This window comes from Mesoplodon bidens (assembly GCF_964165515.1).
Source record: "Mesoplodon bidens genome assembly, chromosome: 18".
NCBI lineage: Eukaryota > Metazoa > Chordata > Mammalia > Artiodactyla > Ziphiidae > Mesoplodon > Mesoplodon bidens.
This window is the reverse complement of record NC_138175.1, coordinates 11,151,569-11,172,136: the sequence shown is the minus strand read 5'-3', so window position 1 is coordinate 11,172,136 and position 20,568 is coordinate 11,151,569. Positions and strand designations below refer to the sequence as shown.

Genomic DNA, 20,568 nt, shown 5'->3' with positions numbered 1-20,568 from the left:
ATCCTCTCCCTACCCCATGCCCCATGGGCCCAAACAATTGGATAATTGGAGTCAGATGCCTGGAGATGGCCGTGGTCTTAGAAATAGTTTCACATGGCTCAGGAGAGGAAACTGAGGCCTACAGAACTAAAGTTAATTAAGTATATGTGGCTGGCTTGTTGAAAAGTAGGAACAGATTGTGAGTTTCATGATTTCAATTTATAACAGCCTTATTAAAAAAGAATGAAATGCCCTTTGCAGCAACATGGATGGCCCTAGAGATGATCATGCTAAGTGAAGTAAGTCAGACAGAGAAAGACAAATATATGATTTTGCTTATATGTGGAATCTAAAAAAAAGGATACAAATGAACTTATTTACAAAAAAGAAACAGACTCACAGACTTTGAAAACAAACTTATGGTTACCAAAGTGGAAAGGTGGGAGGGAGGGATAAATTAGGAGTTTGGGGTTAACATATACACACTGCTATATATAAAATAGGTAATCAACAAGGACCTACTGTATAGCACAGGGAACTTTACTCAATATTCAGTAATAACCTATATGGGAAAAGAATCTGAAAAAGAATGCATATATGTATATGTATAACTCAGTCACTTTGCTGTACCCCTGAAACTAACACAACATTGTAAATCAACTACAGTCCAATATAAAATAAAAATTGAATTAAAAAGATAAAAACAAACAAAAATCAGATTGGTATGCAAAGAAAAAAAATTATATCGGCCTTATACACGGGCAGATGTGGTTGCCAATGACTTCTTTCACCTTCAGCCCAAAGATGGAACTTTTTAACTTGCCTCATTCTATGTGTTAAGTGGTCATTCCCTGTTCAAAAGTGAATCTCCTTCTTAGGAGAAACAACCTAACATCTATGAATATGGGATAATTGGTCAGATTTCCTATCACTCACAGAAAGTGGAATATTGAGCGCATTAACCACGGGGAGATAAGCTCCTTCCAAGAGCTGCTGTAGCACTTTCCATGTAAGAAGTCACTTTATCCCCACGGTGCTGTAAACCCCCTTGTTATTCCCATTGTAGAGAGAGAGACACTACGACACAGAGAGATTCATAACTTGCCCAAGGTCCTACTGGTAAGGGCTGGTATGAAAGATGAACTTGGACAGACTACTTTTTTTTTTTTTTTTGCGGTACGCGGGCCTCTCACTGTTGTGGCCTCTCCCATCGCGCAGCACAGGCTCCGGACGCGCAGGCTCAGCGGCCATGGCTCACGGGCCCAGCCGCTCCGCGGCATGTGGGATCCTCCCGGACCAAGGCACGAACGCGTGTCCCCTGCATCGGCAGGCGGACTCTCAACCAATGCGTCACCAGGGAAGCCCAGACAGACTACTCTTAACCACTGGGTTATCTGGAATGGGATAGTTTAAGCCACTGTGATGGAGGGCCTAACCTCCTTCTGAAGACATAAGGATACTGGAATAGACAGAAGAGAGGGAAAAGAGGAGGATGCTCCCAAACGAGCAGGAGACTTATGACAACCAAACCAACCAAACAACAAAAACAAGATATATTCACGTGTGTGCGGGCTGCCTAGGTGTGTGTAACTATCTTAGAATATATAGGTCACTAGTAAGCCATATTGTTCATTTAAACAGATCCAGCTTAGCCGGGAATTGTTAAATCTTTGCTTCGCTCTATAGTTTAAAGACCATACGAAAAAATATCGTAACTCTGGTTGTGATAAAAGATTTTAACGACGTGTCAAGTCACAATATGAAAACAAAAAAGTTAAATAATAAAGTTTCAGCTAGCCAAGAACATGGGAGTCTTCATTCACCAGCACCTAAGCCCCTCCCTCTTGCTCAGTCATGATGTATCATGTACTTTACACTAACTACATCCTCAGCTGGGCTTTCTCACATTTTCCTTCTTCTAGCCACACCATAGCATGACCATGGTGTGTCTCAACACACACAAACTCTTCTGTCATTACAGACACTTCTCAATTGCAACACAAGATGAAATCAACCCAGATCACCATTTATTGTCTCACAGATGACTGAATCCTGAGACAAGCATCATTTATACCAATATTCTTGGTCTCGAGCCCAAGAGTTGAGGATTACACAAGAGGAAATAAAAACATTTGGGACAAGCGTTAAGTGTCCTGCCTTCCCGGATGCCACACTTAATCCCACCAGCCCCTGAACACACCACAACACACTCAAAAAGGACGCCTTATGCGAGCAGGACAACATGAACAGATTAGTTGAAAGAAAACAAGAGGCCTCCCTTCCACAGGGAAGGTTGGGCTTCCCAGGGCAGTGAATGCACTTTTGCATTAAACACAGTTTTCCCTGTTTCAAAGCACTGTAGAGGCACGCAGCTTGTTAGATTTATATAAAGCCTGGTCTCTCAAGACTTTCCAAAGCGAATGGCATCCATCAAATTAATTTCCTTGGGGGATCATCTCAAACATGGAAAATGAAGAGGCCCAGACCATTAAACATCAAAAGAACGTTCTAAATGGTAATTAAAGTTCTTTTCGATAGATTTTCTTTTTCTGGGAGCAGATTAGATTAATTCAATTGAGAATATTATACGTATCAAAGCTGACAGTGTGAATGTGTGGAGCTGGCTGCAAGAGTACTTAGGATTGCAGACATCTGTTCATTCCAGTTACACAAAACACAGGCAAGAGGGAGCAGGGGGTGCTTACCAAGCCGGCACATGTAGACACAGCGACGGAGGACAAGCTGTCGTTTCTGATAAATCCCTGATAGAAACATCTTGGCACCACGGGTTCCCGAGTCTCTGAAGCACCATCTTTTCCAAGTACCTGGACGATAAAGTGACTGCTCAAGATCGCCGAGGGCTTAAGTTCTAAGTGTAGCTCCTGTCCAAATGCTGAAAGTCGGTAATGCAGGGAGCTGCTGGCACTCTGCGCCGACCGCTTTCTCCTGCCGCTGTGCACGATGTCGTGTGAAACATAGGACCCGCCCGAGTCCACTTCTACCGGCGTGACAAAGACGTAATCTGCAATGGGAAAGGTTTCGCCGTCAGCACCCACAGCCCACAGTGCCCGAGGGTCCCTTTCCAAAAGGCTGGCAAAGAGCAACACACAGCTGAAAGATACTTGTTCTGTTGCCATGCACCTCAACTACATATAATTCAGAGCAGCTCATGACAAGGAGAATTCTGTGATCTTGACAATTAGCTCTGCCACAGCAATTCCTACAGAAACTAAGAGTCAAGCACCGTCTTGTTGAACGTCAAGAATGTTTCATGGAAAATGCCACAACTCTCATGGTCTGCAGAGAGAGGTGGACTTTTTATGTATTAGTCATAGCGTCATCCATACATAAAAGTTGATTTGGGGGAGACAGTATTAATAACTATAAAAACCACAAAGCCAAGAAAGGAACACTTTTTTCCAAGATGATACCTTTGTGTTTAAACTACATTGGGAGCACTGGGGTGGGGGGGACAGAGTTTAAATTTCAAATGTAACTCACAGCACTGAGTAACTTGAGATGAAGTCTCAGGTAATTAACAAGTAACTGTAGTTTTATGTTTCCCATATTAATTATATGTGATAATAAAACTCCAGCACTTGTATCACTCAACGTTTTACAAAGGAGCTTTCCCTGGGACAATTCCATTTAATTGTAAGCGTAAAATAGAGTGGATACATAAAAATGCCTCGAAATTGTCAGAACTTCCCACTACAGTCCGTTGCTGAAAATTGCTCAGACATGTTGGTGGGGGCGTGTCAGATCAGGGGACACCTGGAAAGACGTGTTTAAAAATACCTTCACTGTTGCTCCCTAGAGCAGCGCTAATTACTGCTTGTCCCAGAGAAGAGAAGTTAAACAATTTGCTGCTTGAAAAAAACGAGGCCAGCAAACTGTTTTCTATCACACGACATTGAAACTGAAAAGTATCATCCCACAAGATGATTTGGAATATGCCCTCTGCCCATTAAAAAACGCTCTGTATTTCAACTTTCTAGGCACAGAACGGGAAACTAATTTGGACCGTGTTTAGAAAGATTCTGAGTAACCAAGAGGCATGTTTGAGTCACTTGGGTCCTTGGTTACTGGAGGAAAAGCAAGAGGAATTTCCCTTTTCCCAAAATAGTCAACAACCGGAAAAAAGGAAAAAGAAAAAAAAAACAAGAAGAGAAAAGAAAGAAAAAAGCTAAGGAATGAACAGAAGCCCTGTAGCTAGCAGGGATCAACGAGTGATACTCTAATTGGTCCTACATTAGAAAAAAAAATCCCAATATGACAATAATTTTCAACTATGTTCTGTGTACGAACCATCTGTTACTCACATTGCTTGAGAAATTCATTCTTACAATGTTCTTGCCGTCCTCCCCATTTTCTTCTTCACTCCTTTAACTAGAAATACTATCTAATTGACATGCATATTAAAAAGCAATTGAAAAAAATGTTTTTCTCTGAACCTTAAAAAAACTGAGCAGGATATACATGATTTCTCTTCTCTTAAAAATTGCTACTATGCTGTTTTCCTGGTATGTGGCTTTTGATTAAATACAGCTTTTTCCTAGGGACAAACCACCTTCTCCCTCGCCCATATTAAAACCTAATTGTGAAAAACATCCCTGACATGTGCTCAGACACAGTCTCTATAAGCTGATTCTTACCTCCTTGACCAAAGCCATCTGAAACTCTGCCTGCTCTTAGCTGGGAGAACACGCAGAAGCCTTAACCAGCCAGCGGTCTGCAGAATCAGCCTGCAAAGCCCCCCACCCAGACACCTGCTACTAGTTTGTTTCCAAGGGGAGAATGAACGAGCAGCTGATGGTAATATTCAGTCCCTGATGGGAAGAGGGGCCGTCAGAGCCCCTGTAGTGAGTGATCTGATGAATCGGCTCAGGGGCTACCTAAAGATGAGGTCCTTACAGGTGGTAGCTGGAGTGAAGGGGACCTCCAGCCATTTGGCCCTGATGAAACAATGAGGGGTTGTTTTAGAAACTGCAGCCAGCTTTTCTGGTTGGACAAAAGGTGAATGTCTCAAGGGCAAATTCCTGGCTCTCCCCTGTCCCCTCACTCACCCACTCCCTGGCGGCACAGCCTTTCTCCATGACTCTGCCATCCCCCCTCTCCCCAGTATGATCCCTGGTCCCCTGAGAGGAGATAACCCCGCAAGACTAAAAAATGATAAAACCCCAGCTAGACATCAAGGTCTTGCTATAGAAACCTTGGATCAGGAATCAGCTGTTCTCCAGGAGCTGATGGGAACAATGGAACAAGGATTTTCCTTCCAGGTGCCAGGGAGAAGTTAATAAATGACAGAAGTAAAGAGTGTTCTGGAAGTCTGAAGCGAGGGAACTTCAAAGGAGATAAAGCAACCCCCCCCGCGCCCCCCCCCTGCCAGAGGCTACCTGCTTTCCTCTCTCTAAAAGTCATCTTTGGGAATCAATGATACGAGGGAAGAGAAAAGGGAGAAAGAAGGAAGGAAAGGGAGAAAGGGGACAGGAGTGAAGTGGGGGGAGGGAAGATGGGGGAAGAAGGAGGCATGTCCTTTCCCGGAAGAGGAAGCAGATGAGGAAGGTGCCCTTTGATATCAGCTACCTGGTCAATATCCACTCACTTTCTAATTTCTCACCGCAGCACGGAATTTTTTTTTTTAAACCAGCCGTTTGTGAACGAGGGAAAGTATTGTTTTCTCATTTATGTGACTTGCAGCTTGAGGCACTGATTCTTCCGATAAGTTCAGAGTCCGGGCCACATCCCCCTCTCCAAACAGGAACCGCTTCCAGGACGCGCGCACACCTGCCACGTGGGGGGGAGGGGTGGCCTCGTCTGCCCTTTCTCTCTTTGGGGGGAAGGAAGGGACAAAGTGCCTAGAGAGGCTCTCCTGTGGGGGGGCGGGGGGGGCGAATACGAACCGTGGTTTAATCCGCTGCCGCCGCCGCCTCGGCTGTCACTGGCTAAGGCTGCGGCGACCGACGCACAGCAAAGGCAGCAGAGCTGGAGCGCCTGCAAGAGAAAAGGTGACACCGTGCGTGAGGGGCGCGGCGGGGCTGGGGTCCCCGGCCACCCGCCATCGACGCCTCCCCGCCGGGCACCTGCCTTAGCCACGCGCCCCCGTCCCGCCGGCCCCCACGGCGGGCCCGAGCGGGCGGCGGGGAGGGCGCACGCGAGCAGGAGGGCGCACTCCATGGTCAGGTGCGGGCGCGGCGGCTGCGGGCGGCGCACATCCTCCCCGCCGCCCCGGAGCGCGGCGCTCCAGGTGCGGCGCCAGGTGGGAGCCGCCGCCGCTCACATCGCGGGCCGGGCGCGCCGGGCCTCCCCAGCTCCGGCCGCCCGCGCGCCCTCCCTCCCGCCGGCGCCGGTCTGCACAGCGCCGCCTGCGGCTCCCGGAGGCGGCACGGGGGAGCCCCGGGCCAGGGCTGGCGCGCGCCTCCGAGCGCAGACGGCCGGCGGACTCTGTTCGCGCCTGCCCTCCCGTCCGTGCGTCTTTCTGTGTCGGGTGTGAGAGTCTGAGGCTCCCGGGGCCAGCAGAGCCAGCTGGCTCCCCCAGCGCGCCGGAGCCGAGCGCCCGCCTCTCCACCGCACGGTGATTGGCGACCAGCGGCTCCCGGGCCCGTCCGAGCCCCCGGGCTGGTGCAAGGGCGTGGGATTCCCCGCTCCCGCTCCGAGGGAGGGGGCGCACGGGGAGGGGAGGCTGGGGGAGAGGAAGGGGGAGGGAGGGAGCGACCGCCGAGGGAGGGAGGGGAGCGCCCTGGGCCAGGCTGGGAAAACGTCACTGAAGCGCACGGAGGGATGAGCCGAGCAAGGCGGCAGCTCAGGTGAGTGGCGCGGCTTCTCTCGCTGCCGGTGCAGACTTCTGTTTTACAAGTCTCCTGGCGAGACAGCCCAGGTATTTAGCGCTCTCAGTACCTCCAGCTGTCCTCCTCTGCTTTATCTCGCTCACCTCGGACCCTCTCCTTGCAAAGGTGGGCCTTATTAACCCCTTGATAAGGTTGAGGAAACTGGGCTGGGCTGGGCTGGGCTCCAGAGTACCTCGCTACCCAAAAAGTAATCCCGGTAACTCGCAAATCTCAGGCGGCCTGGAGGGCTGGAAGCAAGAGCCTTGCCACCGGCTGCAGCGTGTGAAAACCCAGGCTGGCCGGCGGTGGCCTCACCTCTTCAAGTGACCGCGTTTCCAACTCCTCAAGACTGAATCCTGCCCCAGACCCCGCAACCTGCAGAAATGAGCCGTAACATAACACTGCTGCCGTCACCATGAATGCGCATCCCCTCTGCTGTGTGCCTGCTGATTTACACACCACATTTATTTGATCTTTTGATCCCCACTGTTTGCAGCGATGAACAAAATATATTCTCCTCACAGGCTAATGGAAAAGACCCTCAAGGGATAACTCGACAATACCAGAACCAAAATGATCACAAATACTCTACAGGAAAAGAATGGGGTCCTAAATTAGAAAGAATAACAGCAGAATCTAATTTAATTGGAGGGGATCTAAGAGTGGGTGTGTAACTGTAAGATGTCTGTTAGGAGCTGACATTTCAAAAAGGACCAAAGAGAGTGGGTCAGTTTTATAAAGAAAGAAAGGAGTGAGGTCTTGCATGTCCGGAGACACAGCACAGTGTAAGCGAAGGTCTTGAAGTAGGAAACGTACCTGCCATGATGGAAGGCCTACAGGCCAGAGGGAGAGACAAATAGCAGATGGCCAGGTCAACAGGACCTTGTAGGCTGTGGGTGAAGCATGTAAGAAACTTAGATTTAAGGTGTGTGTGTGTGTGTGTGAAGAGTCTGTTTCACTGGATGCATCAGTGAAGATCTAAAGCTGGGGCTAGAAAAGTAGAGAAGGTGGCACAGCTTCTGTTTGGAAAGGCCTCACAGTGAGAAAATCTAGGTTAAACAAATCACATGGGTTTCGTGACGTAATCTGTTTAAGCTCTTGTGGCCTCCATTTTATAATCTGTAAAACAGGAGTTAAGCACAACATAGCAAAAGGATATCCCAAGGATTAAGTGAATGTTCTTCTGAGCCCTTTATAAGTGGGCTTTAAAAATAAGAACAGATGATACCCGGAATTTCTTTTACTTATCCATCTTATGTCACACTTGAATGTGCATCAAAATCACCCAGGGTGCCGGCTTAAAATACAGATGCCTGGGCCACCAGCCATGGACATTCTGATTCAGTAGATTTGGTGATGGGCCCAAATATGCGTTTGTAGCAAGCAGCTGCGGGTGATTCTGACACAGGTAACTTCAGTGCTTTATGCTTCTAAAGGAAGCTGGAGGGGTACATGGTGTGCCCACACTGGCCCAATGAAACCATGTCCCTGATCTGCATCTCTCCAGTGAGACACCTTTGCATGAAGTCATCCACACCCCTTTGGTCTTGCTCTTTTGCGACCAGGAGTAGAGGTTCCTCACCATGGTCAGGGCTTGAGTCTCAGAGAACACTTCTCACCTGTGCTTCTCACCCTCTGCACTATTGACCTTGGGGGCTGGATAATTCTCTGTGGTGGGAGCTGCCCTGTGCATTGTAGGATGTTGAGCAGCATCCCTGGTCTCTACCCACTAGATGCCAGTAGCACCCTCACAATTGTGATAAAATGTTGTGATGTTACTAGATGTCCCTGGGAAACTAAATCACCTCTAGTGAGAACCTGGATGAATAGTGTGGACTCCAGTCCTACTCTGTGGCATTTTTCTCCATTGATCTGGAGCCTCATAGCTTCTTATTCAATTGGACAAGTATTTGTTGAGTGCCCACCGCTGAGGGACCAGAGGCCTCCTCTTGAACTTCATCTAAGTGTCCCATCCCCCACTGATTTTACAGCTCTTCTCCCATACCCTCAGAAACGTTTGCACCCAGGAGATCCTGACCCTCCATGGTTTGGTACAGAAATCAAGACCCCCATCTCATATACTCCTACGTGAGCAACTTCCCATTCCATTCATTTGCAGATAACTGGGTCCAATTTATTCTGTAGGGCTGATACACAAACACTGCAAGCCCCAACTTCTGGGATGATTTTCCACACTCAATATCCCAGGAACTAGCCCTGCAATATGTATAAATTGCCTCTAGATGGTGACAGAGAGTCGGGAGCACATGGTCCTTTCAGCTGTGAACTGCAAAGGAGCACCAGCTTCTAAATTACTTGGACATCTAAATCTGAGCTGATTTTAAAACTATAAATCTAAGACACTATAAAGAATATCTAAAGTTCATAGTAATCTGTCTCAGTCCATTTGAGATGCTATAACAGAATATCACAGTCTAGGTGATTAGAAACAACAGAAATATATTTCTTACAGTTCTGGAGGCTGGGAAGTTCAAGATCAAGGCACCAGCAGATTCGGTTGGTGTCTGGTGAGATCCTGCTTCTTGGTTCATAGATGGCCTTTTTGCTGTGTCCTCAGAAGGTGGCAGGGGCAAGGGATCTCTCCTACAAGAGCACTAATCCCTTTCATGAGGCCTCAGCCCTCATGACCCCATCACCTCCCAAAGCCCTCCCTTCTAAATGCCATCACACTGTGGATTAGGTTTCAAGATATGAGTTTGGGAGAGGGATACAAACACTGCATGAACAAATGGGGGAAAGAAAAAAATTATCCCTGTCCTGGTGTATTCTGTCATACTTAGCCCAGAGCCTGGCACAGAGAAGACATTCAGTAAGTATTTGTAGGAAGGAAGGAAGGAGAAAGAGAGGAAGGGAGGGAGGGAGGGAGGGAATGGTGGGGAAATGGAAAGGGAGAGATCACACAGTTTCACTCTTTTCCATCCTTTAAAATCAGTGGTACAGTTCTAGGTATTGGTTTTTCATCTTTTTACACCGACATAAGTTTACCCTCTTTTTCAAGATAATATGCTTTATGTCACATACCTCCTCCTGGTCAGAGCAAGAAATAAATGGTGATCCCTGTTATTGATTCACTTTTTCCTTGATCTCTGCTCCATGAGGATGCAAGGGTCTCTTCCACAGAAAGAAAGAAACATTTAGCCCCTCTCCCATCACAGCCGACGTTCACAGAGGGAGGCTACCCCTCCTCTGGCATTTTAAAGCTGCACTGAATGGTCCGTCAGGTTCTATTTAACAGGTTCCTGACGGTTTCCTGTAGAAGGCATTTTCATGTCCAGAGAGAAAGATGTCCAAAGCCAAGTATCCGAACCCAGAACAGGGTAACCTAGAAACAGTAAACAGGACTTATTTCAACACAGTAGCCAAAAAGAAAAATAAAGAGACGGAAATGGATTTCCATCCTTGAGCCCTGAGAGGCAAGGGCTGCCTTCTGGCCAATGTCTCAGAAAACAAGGTGCAGTTACAACAGTGTCCTCAAAACCAGTGGGGAGGGGGAGAGGGAGGAAGACAGAGCAGCATCTTCTTTAGAGATAACCATCCAGAAAGATAAAGTGTTTCCTTCACCATGCAAAATAAAGAGTGAAATTCAAGCAAATGACATGCATAGACCGGTTTTCATTAGTGACAGGAGATCATCCGCAAACACAATTTAGGAACTACCAACTGTTCTCTCAGCTCAAATCATATTTAGTCGTTCACGCCACTTTCCTGGGACACTGGCATCAATTTCTTCTCTTTGCAACCTGCGCTTGTCTGACTGTCTCTATGTTAAGACTTTCTCTATTCATCTCAGCTTCCCTTGCTCTGTCTACATGTGCTGCTTCACGGCTCTATTCTCAGTCCTTTCCCAAGTGCTACAATTAAAAGTAGCTTGTCTGTTCCAGACTGGAGAGGCAGCATTACAACTAGACTCCCTATTCCCACAGACGAACTCAAGGCCAAGTTCTGTGCTCTCTGTGCAGCAAAGAATGGAGCATATATTTTGCCAAAGCTCTGGAAAATCTCAGGCTGCCCGAGAAAGGGAAATGACTCTTGTCTACATGAAGTATTCTCTCCTTCTCAACCACCAGATCTCATCACGCGCAGGCTTAGACATCGGCCCTGATGACTCCCAAACTCACAGGTTTAAGCTTCGGGCCCATCTGCCCGAAGCCCGGGACAGCCAAGATTGGGAACAACTACTGCTAATCAAAATCACCTGGGCAGTTGTTAGAACTGACATTTCTGGGCATCCCTATGAATATTCCAATTAAGTGGGTCTGGGATGAGGCCCAGACATCTGTCTTTGAACCAACACCTGGGTGTTTCTGATGTAACTAAATATATTACAAACCCGTAATTGTGGCCCACTGTACTTACACCTCCATGTGAATGCCAGCACTGCTTCCTAGCCAATAGGGTTTAAAGCTTCAGAGATGCCTTTGACTCTTTTTTTATTCACGGAGAAAGCAAAGTATAATAGAAAGAATAAAGGACGGGCTTGGGATTGGCCCCTTGATACAGTTACGAGCAGGAAGAATTTGTTACTTGATTAGATCTTTGAATTTTGGAGAGAGTGATCTGCCTTCTAAACATTTCCATCTCCATTCTTCTGGTTTAATCCATGATTTAGACCTGCCCAAACATAATAACATTTTCTTGTGGGCAAAAAATGTTTGGCCAAAGCGGGGTTGTGGGGGGTGGGGGGTGGTCTGGACTCAAGTGTGACTTGTTAGAATCATTTACTGGTGCTGATCTACACAATTTGGGAGAATAAACCCATGTTTCAGCTGAGGTTGTCACGATATGTGATTAAAGCCTGGATATTTCAGCAGCCATCCTCTTGAGCTGCAAAGATGAAATCCACCGAGGAGGAAGGAAAGAGGAAAATATGCACGCTCCAGTTTGAGACCATGATTCTTGTACCTGCTCCTTTAATCCTTGAAATCACTGCCATTTAAGCCAAGAAACCTCTTTCCAATTCCTTTGCCTTTTAAGTTGGTTTGTATTGGGTTTCAGTCAAAGTAGTTCTTGTATTTTTGCTATGTGACCTTGAACGCCGTCTTTATGTGTTCATCTGTCACACAGGGTGAACGATCCTTATTTCACATCTTCTTTTTCATGAGGGTTGAATAAAACAAAATGTCGGATGCAGAACCCCAAACCACTGGTGCTTGTTAAATGATAGCTCTTCTCCCCTTTTTGGGGAACTTCTTTGAACCTTATTCCTGTAGCCACTCCACTTCCTTCGGCTGTGAACTGTTGCTTAGAGATGGATGTCATCTGAATATTCTTTCATCTAAACTCCAGGCTGGATCCTGATATCTTCCATTAGATTTAAGGGCTGCAGCTCCTAGACACAGCGCTTGGGTGTGCATTCAAAAATGGTGCACCCTTAAGTTTGTTTTCGAAGTCTGTGAGCCTGTCTCTGGTTTGTAAATAAGTTAATTTGTATCATCTTTTTAGATTCCACGTAGAGTATGATATGATATCATGATATTTGTCTTTCTCTGTGTATGTATAACTGAATCACTTTGCTGTACACCTGAAACTAACACAACATTGTAAATCAACTGTACCCCAATATAAAATAAAAACTAAATGGAAAAAAAATGGTGTGCCCTTCTGAGCCAGCGTTCAAAGGAAAGTAGCCAAAATTTGGAAGCTGTGCAAATTAGGACAAGAGTGCCCCCCTGGGCTAATGACTCCTTTGGGGGCAGGATTTAGAAGCCTAGGACCTATTGGATTTCTTTTCAACTCAAGCCCAGGCAAGACACAGCCATCCACAGTGCCCAGCTTGGGTTGCAATCTTTTCTTAAGCCTTTCCTTATCTTGGCTTGGGGAAGTGAATGGGAGCAGAGATTCATCCCACCCACTGCTGAGTACTGCATTACAATTTCTAAAGGACCAATTTCATCATCTCCCCCCATGTACTCAGCATCCTTCCCATGTGTTCCCACCTCTCGGAGTGCTCTTTCAAAAGGCTGGACCGTGTAGGTGAAGGTAAATGCACTGGTCATTTACCCTTCTCTTCTTCTGCCCTCAGCCTCCTGAAACTGTCCCCACCAAGGCCAGACTCCAAAGGGTAATTTCATAACCATGAGATAAGAAAAGCTATTTTAAAATACAGGGAAAAAAGTCAACTATACTTCAACAAAAAAAATAAATTACAAAATGCAGAGAGATCAAAATGTGTAAACCCTGCTCCTTTCACTCAGAGAGAACCATTAAAAATGTTTGAGAGAGAGAGAAACTGAGCCCTTGGCAGTGTATCGTCTTTAAATTGTGGTAGCATTTGAAATTCACGGTCACTGCTTCCTTTTCAAAAACCTCTCACCTGCTCAGATTCCAGGTCATTACCTTGTCCTGTTTTCTCCTTTCTTGTTTAATTTTTACTTATCAAAAAATTTCCCACCCTTTTTATGTCCCTTAAAGGTTGGCATCCCCAGACTTCCATTCCCTCCCCTTGTCTTTTTCTCATAAGATCACCTCTTCCGTTCCTGGACATTCACATCCCATCTGATGTGCCGGTGTCTCCCAGATCTCTTTTTCCAGCTCAAATCTCTGTTCCAAGCTCTAGACACATATTTCTAGCCACTTACAGGGCAATTTGACTGGCTGCGTCAGAGGCACCTAAACTCAACAAGGCACCAAGCGTGAACCATCAGCTACTCTCCATCTGCCGCCATCTGCCCAGAATCCCAAGCTGGGAAGTTTGGGCATCTCCCCTGAATTTGGGATGCAAAGCCGGGAGGGGGAGATTTATTTTTTTCCACTGATCAACTTCTTTTATTTTTTTAATTATTTTTTATACAATTTTAAAGGTTACACTCCATTTACAGTTATTACAAAATACTCGCTATATCCCCGTGTTGTACAATACGTGCTTGCAGCCCGTCTTACACCCAGTAGTTTGTACACCCCACTCCCCGACCCTATAGTGCCCCACCCCCGCTGGAAGTCACTAGTTTGTTCTCTATATCTGTGGGTCTGTTTTTTTGTGTGTGGTTTTTTTTTTTAATTTTTGAATTTTATTTACTTTTTATACAGCAGGTTCTTATTAGTTACCTATTTTATACATACATATTAGTGTATACATGTCAATCCCAATCCCCCAATTCATCCCACCCACCCCCACCCCGCCCCACCGCTTTCCCCCCGTGGTTTGGTTTTGTTGTTGTTATATTCACTAGCTTGTTGTATTTTTCAGATGGGGAGGGGGAGATATTGGTCATCAAACCTCAGGATGCCTCAAGATCAGTCCCTCATCCTCACTGTGATGGCTTTAATTCAGGCCCTCAGCGTCTGTCACCCCTGAGACTGAAGAGAAGGGGCATCTCATCTAGGACAGCCTCCCCTGGTCACTGTGGCTGGGTGGGTTGGGCTGAGTTTGGCTGGGTTAAGTCCACCTCCCTGTGTCCTACAACCTACCATTCCCTCAGCCTCTGATCGGTCAGTGAGACAAGCACAGTGGAGGCCAGACCCCACCCCAACTGTCACCGCCTGCTTAGAGCAGAGACGATGCCATCGACATCTTTGTTTCCAGTACCAGGAACAGGGATCACTCACGGTGATACTATGTTGAATGGAAACCTCATTGCCCAGAAGGAAAACAATCCAGGCTGCTGAGACAGCCCTCCTTGGCCAGTCCCAACCAGGGAACCTCATCACTCCCACCTCCTGTGACGAGTAGAATCCACCACCCAACTGGCTCCACACCTGCCTGTGAACTAGCTCCAGCTCTTTTGATTGGTTTTCACTCCCTCCCTTATTCCCCAGCTTGGCCTCATTTTGTACCCCGTCCCTCACCCTCCAGGACACAGTGGTCTTTCTTTTTTCCCCATCCCTTCCTAAACAAACCGTTCATTCTCGCTGCTGTCCAAGTAAACCTAAGGGCCTTGAGGCTCACCGTGATCATTTTAGCCATAGGACTCCCCAGCTCTGCAGATGGCCTCAACCTAGGTGCACACTGGCCAAATCCCAACCCCAGAGATCCTGAATTAGGGGGTCTGAATGCCCATCAGTATTTTTAAAGCCCCCTGGCTCCAGGTGAATGTAAAATGCAGCTAGTCAAGACCCAACCGTTGTCTGTTTCCTCTCTATTCAGAGTACAGTCCCCGGACCATCAGGCTTCTCATCACCTGCAGCATCTCAGTTCCAGCCTCGGCCCTGAATCATGTCCTGCACTAATCAAGAACCTGCATGAGACTAAGGTCCCCAGGTGGTTGTACACACATGAACGTTTCAGAAGGGCTGCTGTAGAGTCAAACAGGTAGGATGGTGAAACCACTGGGTAAACTTGGATAATCTCGTGCCCTCTATAAGCCTCAGTCTCCCCATCTACAAGATGGCAATAAAAACAGTACTGTCTCCCAGGGATGGAGGGGAGAGCGCTAGGGGTCTTCATGACCATCAGGTGCGGAGCTAGATGAAGCACTTGGTAAGTGGCAGTCTCATTAGCATTCATTCTCTCGCTCTCCCTGTCTCTCTCCATGCCTCTCCCTACAATGGTTGGGGTGGGCAAAGCAGGTCCACTCTATTTCTAGGATGCCAACTGTGTTATCCTGGGAAGCACAGCCCATAGGAGGCCGGCAGATGCCACAGTCACATCCAAATTAAACATTTCCAATTTTAAGCACAAAAGAAGTTCTGTTTCCCTTGATTAACCTGCATCACCTGAACCACCAACCTGATCTGGGCTGAGAGACACCCCATCTACCCAATTACACAATCACCTGCCCACCAGGAGTGCTGTACGGGGCCTGCACCCCATTACGCAGGCAGTCTGTTTCCAGAAGCTGCGTAGTGACTTGGTCCCCACCATGCCTGAGGCTGGCGTTTCCAAAAGGCTACCAGGCACCATTTCAAGAGGCTGATCACTTAAAACCAAGGACTGGAACTCAACTGGCTTCTGCAAGGAATTAATTTAAGGAATCCAAGGTGCCAGAAGAATCATTGTAAAAGGGATGGGAGGTCGGTGATTTCAAATTTTTACAGAAGTCTGGGATCTATTTAGAGAGGTTCCAAACATCAGGGGTTGTGTCCAGACTGCAACCCAATATTTTCTTTTGCTCTCTTTCTGAGAGTTCAAGCATCCCCCGCGATTGGATGGAGTCTCTCTGAAAACCTGACATTGAACTGGGACATAATAACAGCCTTGGGACATCAGAGCCCTGGTGCCTGCTCTGCAGTACTGGACGTTTTTATGTGCATTACATTAAGAGCTTCCATCTCTCCGGACAAAGGGGGGAAGCGCTTCCATGGTGGGTGGCCCCAATTAAACCCTGTGCCTAGTGAGTTTCCGCCCAGGCTGACTGGAAGGCAGCCAGGGCTGATTAGAAAGCAGGTACCTCAAATGGCCCAGTGCTGCCATAATGAAAAGCCCTGGAAAACTGCTAAATGACACAGAGGAAAATCATTACAATTAAACCCCCCACCCCACGCTCCCTCATGCCTAAAAAAAAAAAAAAAAAAAAACCTTCTTCAGAATTGCCTAAATATTGCTTTGCCCAATGAGTTAACTGTACAGTAAATGAAAGATCTCTCGCAGACATGCAGCTTTGAACACACTGCTCTCCTTAGGAAACAGTTCTCTGGTTTAAAAGCATAGAAAGAGAATGCAGACAAAAACAAACCCCCCTCCCGCCCACCAGAAAGAAAGCAGATAAATTGCCCCGTACACCACAGAGCTGACAAGTAGACTCAGTATGGAAGGTCTGCAGATCTGGCTTAAGTTAAAAACAGTAATAAGTATTTCTTTTTTAATGATGACAAAACCAATACAAGCTCTTTTTGAAAACCTCAGAAAAATAAAGTATGATGAGAGAATAAGCGTAATTCATCATCCACCCCTCAAAGATGACCACATATATCATGGTACCTTCCTTCTGGAAGCACTGTTTTATATAGTTGAGAATTGCATTCAATATGCTTTTGTGAATGGCTTTGTTTCACGGGTATTATATACAGAATATGTTGCAGGTATTAAAATTCCCTGCACCACCGTTGTTAATGGTTGGGACGTAATCCATCAGAGGAGTGTAACATAACACACTTAGCAAAATTTTGGAAGCTCTCTCGCTGTAGGACAGCGAAGCTGTAACAGTAGCAGCAGCAGGGACGTCGACACCATTGCCCCCAGAATGGGGAAGAGAGGTGGGGACTCATATTCTGTGAGTTACACTGGGCCAAACGTTTTGCCAGGTACTGTTCTGTAGGGTTCCTCATTTAATCCTCCAACAGCACTCCGAGGGGGTTATTCTAATCCCCTTTAACACAGAAGGAAACTGGGGTTCACGGATAGGTAAGGTCACCGGCCGAGGTTACTAAGCTAGTGAGACACAGCCAGGATGATGACGCAAGTGTGTCAGGTTCTCCCTTCATTCTTCCTCCTTATCCATTTGAAGACACACAGCCGCATACTCAAAGGGCATGAGTTTGGCATCTAAGTGTCGTTTCGCGTACCATGCAAAAGCTGAGTGCCCAATGAATACATATTTCATAAATACCTTTCATTCTACTTTGAATTTCATGAGTACTCTCACTCACAAACCTAAAACCTTTTGTGGATTGCACCCACAAAACGTTACATTCACGAGGCCATATATTTTTCCCAAGAGCTCCAATTAAAATTTTAATTTTATGTATGAAGGATATCATAGGTTTAGTTAATAATGTAGAACTAGGAAAATTGAAGCACAAAGCAAACATATGTCTCAGAAAGTTCCACTGTGGTAGACAGAGACTCGAGTTTGGTTGAGAAAGAAACAGTAGTGATGACAATGAAAACGAGAGAAGTTACTCCCACTAATTAATTGCTTACTTGGTGGTGGGCCAAACCCCATGAATGTAACAGGGAAGAACAAAATCTGACTCCATGTTGGATCTGTTTCTTTTACTCTGACCTTTGCTTTCCATTGCTTTTGTTCCGTGTATAGCTATTGGCACACATAATGGCCTCCCTTGGGGAACCCTGCCCCCTGCCTGAATGTTAAACTAAAGTGTCTTTGTTCAGGATACAGGGAAACACCCTGACCCTGCCCACCTGTGAATGGCCGCAGAAAAGAAGAAATTAACACATCCCCTCCCCTAGGATGGCCAAAACCAGGACATGTTTTGCAAGACTTACGGCCTTTTAACTTCCTCACCTCCTCCCCCTCTCTGTTCTATAAAAGAAACTGGCATCCAGACCCCGATAAGATGGTACTCTAGGACATTAGTCTGCCATCATCTCAGATTCCCGGCTTTCTGAATAAAGTCTCTATTCCTTGCCTCAACACCTTGTCTCCCAATTTATTGGCCTGTCGTGCAGCGAGCAGAGCAAGCTTAGACTTGGTAACATGAACATTTAAAGAGCAGAAGCGTTAAAGTACTCTGTAGCATGGTTGCCTCATCTGGAAAATGAAAGTAAGAATGTCAAATGCACAAAAAAGTAATTCCTCGCTGACATAAGTTGGGTAAGTGTCAGGGGTAGAATTTGAAAGTGGGTCTACTGTTTTTCAGATGCCAGATTCATCTCCGCATCCTAACTTACTGGGTAGCATGAAGCCTTGGGCCGGTGGGTACCACACGCCCCCGTCCCCCATCACGCCAGCAGGGGTTTCAGGTTTCCAGGGAGTCTCAACAGAGGAAGACACTCTGCTCCTGGGATCCAGCAGCAGACGTCTGTGGAGCCATCCCTGAAGGCTTGGCCAGACAAGACCTTAGCTGGGAATGGACAGCATTTGAAATTCATCCTGAACTTTCAGAGTCACATTGCAAAACACCTTCCTAATTCACCCGGATTATCCCTGGGTGCCAGAATACTCACCTGGCAAGCCACGGGCCTGATGCAAGATGGCATTTCTATGCTCAAATGATCAGGGAAAGGCACTAAGAGAAGCAAAAATCAGGGGCCTGCTGGAGGGAGGAGGAAATTGAGGGCAAAAACATGGAAAACAAAAGCCAAAGACAGTAACTATCAAATGGATGCAATGTAATGTAAAGACAAGTGAACCACTTAAAAGGTGCAAAGTGGGGGTGGGGGCCTCCCTGGTGGCGCAGTGGTTGAGAGTCCACCTGCCAATGCAGGGGATGCGGGTTCGTGCCCCGGTCTGGGAGGATCCCACATGCCGCGGAGTGGCTGGGCCCGTGAGCCATGGCCGCTGAGCCTGCGTGTCCGGAGCCTGTGCTCTGCAACGGGAGAGGCCACAACAGTGAGAGGCCCGCGTAATGCAAAAAAAAAAAAAAAAAAAAGGTGCAAAGAGAGGAAACAGTGTGTGAAAAGGTAGCATCCAACATTAAAATTGGTAGGTATTAGATTTTTACAGCTATTTAACTTTGACCCTTATAAGAGCCCTGTGAGATTGCTAATATAAATAGCAATTGATTAAACTCTAAGCTAGCACGTAGATTACAGTCTTTGTGAACCTTTTTAATTCCATCTTTATGCTAAGCCAGATGATGACTAGATGAACCCTCTCCCTTAAAATGTGACCACAAGTTGTGTGATCCCTGACTCCCTTGTATTGGCTTGGCCAAAAAGTTTGTTCGGGATTTTCTGTAGGATTTTACAGGAAACCCCAAACGAACTTTTTGGCCAGCCCAATACTATTGGAAGCCTAGTGGCTTTGCCAGAATTGGAATGACTTCTAGACTCTGCCTCTCGTGTCTCCCCGGGCTCTCCCCAAACTCACTATATGCCCGGCTCTCACCTACTCCACTGTTCTCTCCTCTTCTCTGTCCTGCATCAACCCAGACACAGAACACAGCATCTCTTGTTTGCCCAAAACCACTCAAGAAAGGCATGTGTGTGTGTAGCAGTTGTCACTAAAGTTTGGGGACCCAAATGCTTTTTATTTTTGATTGTGGAAAAATACCATCTTGGTCAGGGTTCTCCAGAGAAGCAGAAGCAATAGGACACACGTAGATACATAGGGCAGTTATTATGATGGATTGGGTTTGGCTCACCCAATTATGGAGGCTGAGAAGCCCCACTGTTACCAAGCCTGTTGCCCGAGAATCATACCCCTGCCCCTCCCTCAAATGGAAAGTAATTGCTCTTATCTAAGTTTCAGGATGAAGCTGCAAAGAGAAAAAACATAAGAACTGGTTAGAACCAGCTAGGCCCAAGATGGCAGAAGATTTGACTTCCAGTCGACCTTGAGCCTCATTACACGCTCATTGTAATACATTAGCATATGCTAAATAACACACCCACAGACGCCATGACAGTTGACGTTGACGACTGCCATGACAACAACAGAAAAGGAGAATGGCTTCAGTTCTGGGTCCAAACCATACCCAGCTTCTCAGACAACTCATGAATATTCCTCCTACTCTTTCCAATGCCCCCCTTTTACTTCAACCCTCCAATATATTTGGTGTCTCCCCCCGAATTGGGCTGAGAAGTTGATTTATGAGCTAAGTTCCTGCTTCTCCCTTTTTGGCTGTTGAATAAAGCTTGTGCTGTCCCAGTCTCAGCATTGGTTTCTTTATTGGCTGTGCGAATCCGAGCGGAAAATGAACCTCCCTGGCCAAGACAAGGGGTCTTGGCCTGGGATAGGACCCTGGCACGGGTCCAGTCGACCAGTTCATAACCCCACGATCTGACATCTGCAAGCTGGAGGCCCAGGAAAGCCAGTGCCACAATTCCAATCCAAGCCTGAAGGCCTGAGAACCGGGTGGGGGCCAGTGGTCTAAGTCCCAGTCCAAAGGCCTGAGAAAACCAGAAGTGCTGATGTCTAAGCTCAAGGGAAAGTGTATGTCCCAGCTCAAGCCCAGAGAA

General features: G+C 46.7%; 1 protein-coding gene across 1 annotated transcript in view; it reads right to left on the bottom strand.

Annotated features, from left to right (window-relative positions):
• ADAMTS18 (ADAM metallopeptidase with thrombospondin type 1 motif 18) overlaps positions 1-3,227 on the bottom strand; it is a 152,817-nt gene extending 149,590 nt beyond the window's left edge. The window contains exon 1 of the mRNA XM_081217380.1: positions 2,685-3,227. Within this exon, the coding sequence (XP_081073506.1) occupies positions 2,685-3,116 (432 nt within the window). The 5' untranslated portion in view covers positions 3,117-3,227. The remainder of the gene's footprint in view (positions 1-2,684) is intronic.
• Positions 3,228-20,568: the final 17,341 nt, after the last annotated feature.